General features: G+C 40.2%; 1 protein-coding gene across 2 annotated transcripts in view; it reads left to right on the forward strand.

The window, feature by feature from the left end:
- LOC107380217 (glutamate receptor ionotropic, kainate 1) overlaps positions 1–7,601 on the forward strand; it is a 34,719-nt gene extending 27,118 nt beyond the window's left edge. The window contains exons 8-16 of one of the 2 annotated variants that reach the window (XM_015951348.3): positions 3,209–3,316; positions 3,535–3,573; positions 3,898–4,011; positions 4,100–4,303; positions 4,378–4,601; positions 5,755–5,873; positions 6,033–6,250; positions 6,861–7,086; positions 7,180–7,601. In XM_015951348.3, coding sequence (XP_015806834.1) covers positions 3,209–3,316; positions 3,535–3,573; positions 3,898–4,011; positions 4,100–4,303; positions 4,378–4,601; positions 5,755–5,873; positions 6,033–6,250; positions 6,861–7,086; positions 7,180–7,469 — 1,542 coding nt within the window. In that variant the 3' untranslated portion in view covers positions 7,470–7,601. The remainder of the gene's footprint in view (positions 1–3,208; positions 3,317–3,534; positions 3,574–3,897; positions 4,012–4,099; positions 4,304–4,377; positions 4,602–5,754; positions 5,874–6,032; positions 6,251–6,860; positions 7,087–7,179) is intronic. The other variant, XM_015951349.3, reaches the window with a different exon arrangement.
- Positions 7,602–8,719: the final 1,118 nt, after the last annotated feature.

Raw genomic sequence — 8,719 nt, forward strand, 5'->3', positions numbered from 1 at the left:
AAACCATCTGGCTCCCTCTGAAAACCCACGAGGGCAAACCTCTGTAGGGCCAAACCCTGTTGGCACCCATACGGTTTGCCCATGTAAATATTCATAATAGGACCCACCTATTCATGCTGGCTGGACTTGGTCTGCACTCAAGAAATTAATTTTCCTCCAGAAAAACTAGGTTATTTTTAGGTGTATTTTATTTAAAACCCTTAGACGAAGGTTTGTGCGCCTTTGCTTTTTTCAAAAGTTACAGATTACATTTGAGAAAAACTAATTTTACTGCTCAATAATTCATATTTTAATAATCACATAATGAATCATTTATGAAGTTTCAATAGCCTTTCACAAAATGACTGTGAATTCTCCAGTGTGAGAAGATCCATGTCTGCACTGCTTGTACAGTAAAGATGCCAGACACATGGTTGAGAATGACACTTTTGATTGGTGAGGATTTAAAATGAGACTTAATGACGAGAATAAATCTGGACTTAGAGGTTGGGCACATGTGACAGCTGTGAGCCATAAGACTGTGTGAAGTGGACTAAACACAGAGCAGCTGCTCCTGTGACTTCCTATAGATATTAGGAATGTTCTAGTGATGCGATCAATGCTAGTTTTAAAGGGATACTATGCAACTTTCTATTTTTAAATAATTTTCTCGAGCCGGTATGTGCTCAAATAACAATTTACAGGGTTAATGAAATGTCACTCAGATCTCCACCGCCCCCTTTGACCAGAATACCGCACTTGCAACTTCTGACTAACGTGCCGCCAACTGTGGACTAAAACAAAAGTGGAGCTGAAATGCCTGGAACTGTAGTCTGCTTCCAGCATGTTTCCTGGATGTTTTAGATCGTGAACAAAGCTGATTTGTTTGGTTTAGTGATGAACCACTCCTCTGGAAACTAACGAAAGCTGAGGAGACATTTCAGCAGTTAGATTAAAGCCCTGCGTTAGTGTGGAGACACGCCACACCATTATGCGTCGGTGCAAGGGTTCTCAGATGGGCTCCCAGAGGGTGACGGAGACATGTCCAAAATTTTAAACTTACGTCAAAAGTGACGGAGACCGCAAGCTTTTGATTGGTCAGGACACCACTTCCTGTAAAGTCGTCACCAGCTTGTTGTTGCCCCGTTACAATGTAAAAAGATATTTAGCGGCAGACCCAGCACTAACTGAAGAACGCATCGCGGAAAGGCCGCAAATATGAACGTCTACTCACCTGTGAGTGAAGGAGTACAAAATACGGAGTAAACGTGGACGGAAACGAGTGGGTTTAGAGGTGGCGACTGCATAAATCAGGTTTAAAACTTCTTTCCGGAGTATTTCTCTTATCCGATGGCACCATCTAGTGGCTAACAAGCAAATCACACAAATGATCTCCAGGTCAGTTTTTTTAAGATGGTGACTTCATGGTTTTTATTTATAAATGTGCTTCTGTAACCGACAAACAGAGCTAAAACACGCTGTTTTACAAGTATTATTCTCATGTCATGTTGTGTTTTCATATATTTACATTTTAGAGACTTACTTGTCCGTGAAAAGCTCATCAACTCTGCATCAGCCAAGGTATTCCTTAAATTTGAAGCAGGTAAGCGGTACTCTAACGCTATCCGTCAGTTCAGGTCGGCGCTCAGTTTCCTATTGCACGGAGCTCTGCAGGGCAAGGGGCGTGCTTAGCAAAAAAAAGGAAGAAAAAAAAAGAAATAAAGACATATTGCTTACATTATATCACAACACATGATGAGATAATCACTTTTACAGATTTCTGACAAATCATACATAATTTCTGAAAGGGGAAAACTTCCAGAGAGATACTTTGAGAGGTTAAAATGACAAATGCACAGCGAGAAGATAAGTTTTCATTTTCGGTTTAACCACAGTGAATTAATAACGGACACTAGGGGGTGCTAAAAGCAAGCAAAACTGACTAGTATTCCTTTAAACACGATCTACAATCCTCAGAATCTAATTTATATTACTCAAATGGAGTTTTTAATCACAAATCAGTCTAATGTTTGAATAATCTAAAGTTTGTTAGTAGTTTGTCCTAAAGTTGAAGTGGTGGCAGCCGGCTGTTTCTCCTTCTCTGATATTATCGTACTCGCGGGGACCGGGCTTTCTCAGTCCTAGCACCGTCACTCTGGAACCAGTTGCCACCCTCAGTTAGGCTGTCCCCATCTCTGCCAGTCTTCAAGAGCCGCCTAAAAACACAGCTCCTCCACTTGGCGTTCCCTGAATGTATTTGAGTTAGGCCGTCATTTATGTTGATTTTATCTCACAGTTTTCATTGGTTCAATTTTTCCCTTGTTTTACACATTTGTCTTCTACTGGAATGTTTCACCTTTTTTGTAATTTGTAATCTGTAATTTGAATTGCTTTTATTTTCTGATTTATTCACATTATTTAACTTTGTACTGTACAGTCTTCAGCGCCTTGGGCTTCCTGACAGGGTTGTGGAAGGCGCTTTATAAATAAAGCTTTGATTGATTGATTGATTGATTATTGAGCTGGGAGCCTCACGCCAGTGGTGTTGTTGCTAAATTCGTGAGCGTGTAATGAGAGGAGGACCCAGGTACATACAGAGGCTCAGTGAGACTGACAACCGGTTGGTCCAATCGTTGCTTTCGGTCTGAGCCGCATTATTGGCGAAGGTTTTGTAGACAAATGCAAGAAAAGTAATTTTTTTTAAACCTCCACAATACATTTATAGCTATATTTTGGAAAGTTGTTAAAGGCATAAACATCTCTTAAATGAACTTGTTTTGCATACATGCCATTGTAGCTTTAAACATCTCCAGATTTGTAGAAATTGTCCATCAGGAAGCCTAATTCTTGGATTCATTTGTCAGAAAAGAGGCTCCCAGATTCTTCTTTCATGCGGCTGATTTCACTTCATCCTCGTCTGATTTCAAATACCTCTGAGCAATCGCTGCTCTCCAGTCTGACTGAGGTCACATCGGCCTCTTTGTTTACATCACTGTCACTATGTTTTAAACTCAGACATACTGAGGACTCAACCTATGCAAAAAAATAAATAAATAACAACAACCCACAACATCCATTTAAATACAGTTAATCATTGTCAGTATTATTTGCTTAATGGAGAATTCATGCATTACTCATTTTTTAGGAACAAATCACATTTATTTGGTCTTTGCATTATTTTGCAGTCATTTTATTAGTTTGTTTTCTCTCTTTTTTGGGGTGGACACAGACACAATGGGATGGCTTGACGGGACAAATAATCATAAACAAGACAGACGGCCTGCGTAAAGAATTTGATTTAGACGTCATCAGCCTAAAGGAGGACGGCTTGGAGAAGGTAAGCTCTCTTGAATAAAAATCTGACATCCAAACAAAGCTGCTTTATTAACAAAAAAAAAGAAGAAAATCTTGACAAAAATTGCATAATTTAATCAGTAAATGCTTGTTACCAAAGAAATCATTTGCCTTAGTGAGAACTCATTAATGCTACTGTGGATATATATTTAGGCCTGGGGCTCTGTGGTTAAAATGCTTTCTCCCTATTGTTTTTGCAAGTCAATGACTGGAAGCCGATTGAATAAAGTGTGGAAAAAGGTCTGTATTTGAGCAACCTAGGCAGACAAATATAGTACTGATTCTCAGTAATAAAACTCTTTGGTGTCTCCCCTTTCATGGAAAATACAAGATTTGGTCCTAGTGGAAAGAAATGTTCAACATTTCTGTTCTGGATGTGTTATTTCCCGTCTCCATAAAACATTGTGCTGTTTTCTTTCCCTGATTTTGCCTTTCGTGACTCTCCCCAATTTGTCATTCTGGTGTTATTTTCTTTTCCCCTTCTTTGATTGTGTGTGACTTTCTTCACTTGTAGATTGCTATTGTCCTTTTAGTGCAGTCACTTAGATATTTTAATCTTTACAGATTGGTATTTGGAACTCCCAGATGGGCCTTAATTTAACCGAAACCACCAAAGACTCTTCCACGAATATTACAGACTCAATGGCCAACAGGACCCTTATTGTCACAACGATTCTGGTAGGAAAATAAATAAATCAGCAATCATTTCATCAGACATTTCAATGCAAATAAACTAAACAAATTTGTATTTTGTGTCTCTCACCAGGAAAATCCTTATGTCATGTATAAAAAATCTGATAAACCCCTTTATGGGAATGACCGCTTTGAGGGTTACTGCCTGGATTTGCTCAAAGAGCTGTCAAACATTTTAGGGTTCTCCTATGAGGTAAAACTGGTGTCAGATGGAAAATATGGTGCTCAGAACGACAAGGGGGAGTGGAACGGCATGGTGCGAGAACTCATCGACCATGTGAGTACTGAATAGTTAGAGAAAAGAAACTGAAATTGGTCACATGACATTGCTGAGCTTTGGCTCTGTCTCAGGTGGCTGATCTTGCTGTGGCCCCTCTTACCATCACCTATGTGAGGGAAAAGGTGATTGATTTCTCCAAGCCCTTCATGACACTAGGAATCAGCATCCTGTATCACAAACCCAACGGCACCAATCCGGGAGTGTTCTCCTTCCTTAATCCACTCTCTCCTGATATCTGGATGTACGTGTTGCTGGCCTGCCTCGGTGTCAGCTGTGTGCTGTTTGTCATCGCCAGGTAAATTCCTTTGAGACTTCCTGAGGCTTCTTAATTTTTTAGCAGCAGATTGTCTTACGATTCAACCAATTCATTGCAAAACTTGGGAAAAAGATACTAGCCTACAAATATAGGCAGACAGTAGCTGAAGCCTAATGGTTTGGCTCTGCACGTTGGTCTAGCCACGCTCCATTGTAGCAGGTCTACCATTGGCTTGATCATTTTTTCATTATGCCAATCACAGCGCTCTATCAGTTTAGTGAGCGAGATGAAACGGCAAAGCGAAACAACTAAGATGGCAGTGGCTCGTTTGAAACGGCTTTGGCGTCGACTTTTGACTATTTAGACTTGCGCTTTTCTTTGAGCCGAGAGCAGATAGAGGTACTTACGACAGTAATTTAAAAAAGGATGTGTTTGCGTCTTCTTCGAGAGCGTATAACGGACTGCCCCGTTGATTGACATCCATAGCGGTGAGCACGTCATGCTGTTCGTTGTTCAGTAGCATGCGGAGACCGTTCGAAAGACAACCATAGATTTCGCCCCCCGACTTGAGTTCTTTCAATGAGTCGTGGCCAGATTATATATTCACATATATAGGATGGCTTGCCAGGCTAGCAAACTGCATGATTTATATATGTGGCTAGGTGGAGAAACGAGGGCCTTGGCGGGATTCGATCCCCAGACTCCTGGATGAGAGTCACGCATGCTAACTAGTCAGCCAAAGGGACATCCCCTTGGCCAAGTAGCCAGGGTGCATGGTCAATCAGGACACTGTGTCAGGATGCTCACACTACCGTGTATAGTTAATTGAATCTATTTCGATCAAAGGGTTGAGGTTCTTGGGCTTTTTGGTCGGGCAGCAGTAGCTCAGGAGGTAGAGCGGGTTGTCCAGTTATCGAAAGGTTGTGGATTCAATCTGGTGGTGGTCTGAGGGAGCGATGGCACCAGTGTTTGGTGGTCTTGCTTCCGTCAGTGCACCCCATGGCAGCTGTGGCTACATTGTAGCTCATCATCACCAGCGTGTGAATGTGTGCTCGAATGGGTGGATGACTGATTGTGTTGTGAAGCACCTTGGGGGGTGGTAGAACTCTAAGAAGGTGCCATACAAATACAGGTAATTTACTAGTTCCCATTTTTGTAGCTCCTTAAAAAGACTTCACTCTATCATTTTCAGATTCACTCCATACGAATGGTACAACCCACACCCCTGTAACCCAGACTCAGACGTAGTCGAAAACAACTTCACTTTAATCAACAGTGTGTGGTTTGGAGTTGGAGCACTTATGCAGCAAGGTTTGTTTTTATCTTGTATTTATTTATTGAATTTTATGTTGTCTTTACATCCAGAGTAAGTTCCCTTTAAGTAAGTTGGTTGTCCGTTGCATATTGTAACACAATTCATCATTAAAATAATTTTAAATAAATATCCTTCCTTCTCTTGGTGCTCAACAGGGTCTGAATTAATGCCTAAGGCTCTTTCAACAAGGATAGTTGGAGGAATTTGGTGGTTTTTCACACTAATAATAATCTCCTCATACACTGCCAATTTGGCTGCCTTCCTCACTGTGGAGAGAATGGACTCCCCGATTGATTCTGCAGATGACTTGGCCAAGCAAACAAAAATAGAGTATGGTGCTGTGAGAGATGGCTCCACCATGACTTTTTTTAAGGTGATCCTCTTTTTGTTTTAAATAAAATGATAAATTACAGATGTAACAGTTAAGTAAGATAGCGAGTAAGTAAGACAAAAGTTAGGTCCAAATTAAGGTGCAGCATCCTTGAAAGGTCCGCGTAGGTCGGGTACTTCCTTGACCGCAAAGACTGGAAGTAAGTGGTTGTATTTGAATGGTCTAGCCTTCTTAATTATACCCGCTGCTATACATCAGCATATGTCCTGTTGATTAGCAACTGCTGCTAAACAGAAGTTAAAACAAGAATTCATGGCAAAAACGAAGAACTTTGGGAACTGTCGTTCTAGCTCGTTTCGAGTATTTTTCCTCTTCTTAACATGGATGCATTTGAGGACACATTTTGAGGATCCTCCAGATTTGGACAGCCATGTTGCTTGTTGTGACGTATTTGGTCTTAAAATGCAGACTTGGAGGGATGCAGCCCCAAAATTTGGACAACCCCAATTTCTGTAGATTAAGATTTGCCTGACAGGTTTTACTATTAACTTGTCAGTCAACAGGTTCAGCAGCAATTCTTTTAGTTTGAAAACAAATGCCAAATGTGTTTTCATATAAATTGCTCCTAAAACACTTGACTCTTACTTTACAGAAATCTAAAATCTCAACCTATGAGAAAATGTGGGCATTTATGAGCAGCAGAAAAAACACAGCCTTGGTGAAAAACAATCGTGAAGGCATCCAGAGGGTTCTCACCACAGATTACGCTCTTTTGATGGAGTCTACCAGCATCGAGTACATCAGTCAGCGCAACTGTAACCTCACACAGATTGGAGGATTGATAGATTCCAAGGGCTATGGTGTGGGAACTCCAATTGGTAAGTCAGAGAAACTAAAACATGCTTGTTGTTTGTCCGATTAACATCAGCGTAAGAACTACATCACCATAATCTTGACACTTCCTTCCATAGGTTCCCCTTACAGAGACAAAGTCACTATTGCTATCTTGCAACTCCAGGAAGAAGGGAAGCTGCACATGATGAAGGAGAAATGGTGGAGAGGGAACGGTTGTCCAGAGGAGGACAGCAAAGAGGCCAGCGCTCTGGGTGTGGAGAACATAGGAGGAATCTTTATTGTGCTGGCAGCCGGACTTGTCCTCTCAGTTTTTGTGGCAATCGGAGAGTTTATTTACAAATCAAGAAAAAACTTGGACATTGAGGAGGTGAGTGTTGGCCAGTGCGAATGGCACAACAAGTATTAACAAGTTAGGGGACTCAGTCAAAGACTTTACTACGTGTTTATGTTGTCTTCGTCTTTACAGGACCACACTGATCAGAGGGCCAGTAAAACTGATTAAACTTAGATCTATTTAACTGCATTGTTACAATCAAAACTTTCAAAGGGGGTTTTGTGTGAGGGTAGTTTTAAAACACATTATTCTCGATTGGGCAAATGCGTTAGAATGCTTCTTTTCTAATGACAAATGATTGCAGTTATGATACTTGACCATCTTGGCCTTGCTGTTTTTGCAATAGCATTTTAACATTGTTGCATGGGAGACGGCTCATTGTTATGCCATTGTACTGTTGGCAGAAAATGCAAGTGATATCATTTTAGACATGTTTGCCATATTAACTTTAATAACTGCTGTAGGTTTCTATATAACATTGCACAAAATTTTGATTCTTTTTTTTCCAAATTGTTTTTGAATGAATGTTCCCTCAGGATGTAATTATGAAGTGGGTTTGTGGGTTTATTTCTTGTTCCCGTTTGAAGTTGATGAATGTGGTTGTATGTTATTGTTTTGTTAAAACCGTCACACAATGACTACAATTATGTGAGTACAATACATCTTTTAACCTTTGACTTTTGTGGGTTTTGTTTTTATCTCTTTTAGCCAAACTCCAGCTAAATTGATAAAGATTCTAATGCAAATATACATCAAAAATAAAGAAGCCTAGGATTTACATTTTCTTGGAATATCTTTTAGAGTTCTAATGGCTAATATTTGTCCAGCTGTTTTATGTGAATCATCAGTCATTTTCATTTTCAGAGATAAGGGTAATATGTTGTCTTATAGATTCACAAAAGCACATTTATGGTCAATTCTTCAGCTGTATTGCACTATTTTAGTGTGTTTTAGTTTTTTATGGTAAACAAACAAATTTATAAAAGAAGCTTCTTGAATCAAAATCACGTGTGATCTTGCAAATTTCAATTGCTTTTGTGACTTTGTTAGATCACCTGTGTGGAACGTTTTCGCTGCCAATTAGCATCTGAAGTGCTTCCATGCTAGTGGGAAGGGATGTGCTGTTGAGCTTTTGGGAAAAAGGCGTCTATCACGTTACTTTACGCATCATTTAAGCATCCGGTGTAAAGCCCGGGTTACTCTTAATTTCCGATACCAATATGAACCGATATCAACATAGAAAAGACAAACTTCTCAATATGTCTTATAGATTCACAAAAGCACATTTATGGTAAGGTGGACAGCTGCTGCGGTGGGAAAAT

This window comes from Nothobranchius furzeri, chromosome 13 (genome assembly GCF_043380555.1).
Source record: "Nothobranchius furzeri strain GRZ-AD chromosome 13, NfurGRZ-RIMD1, whole genome shotgun sequence".
Lineage (NCBI taxonomy): Eukaryota > Metazoa > Chordata > Actinopteri > Cyprinodontiformes > Nothobranchiidae > Nothobranchius > Nothobranchius furzeri.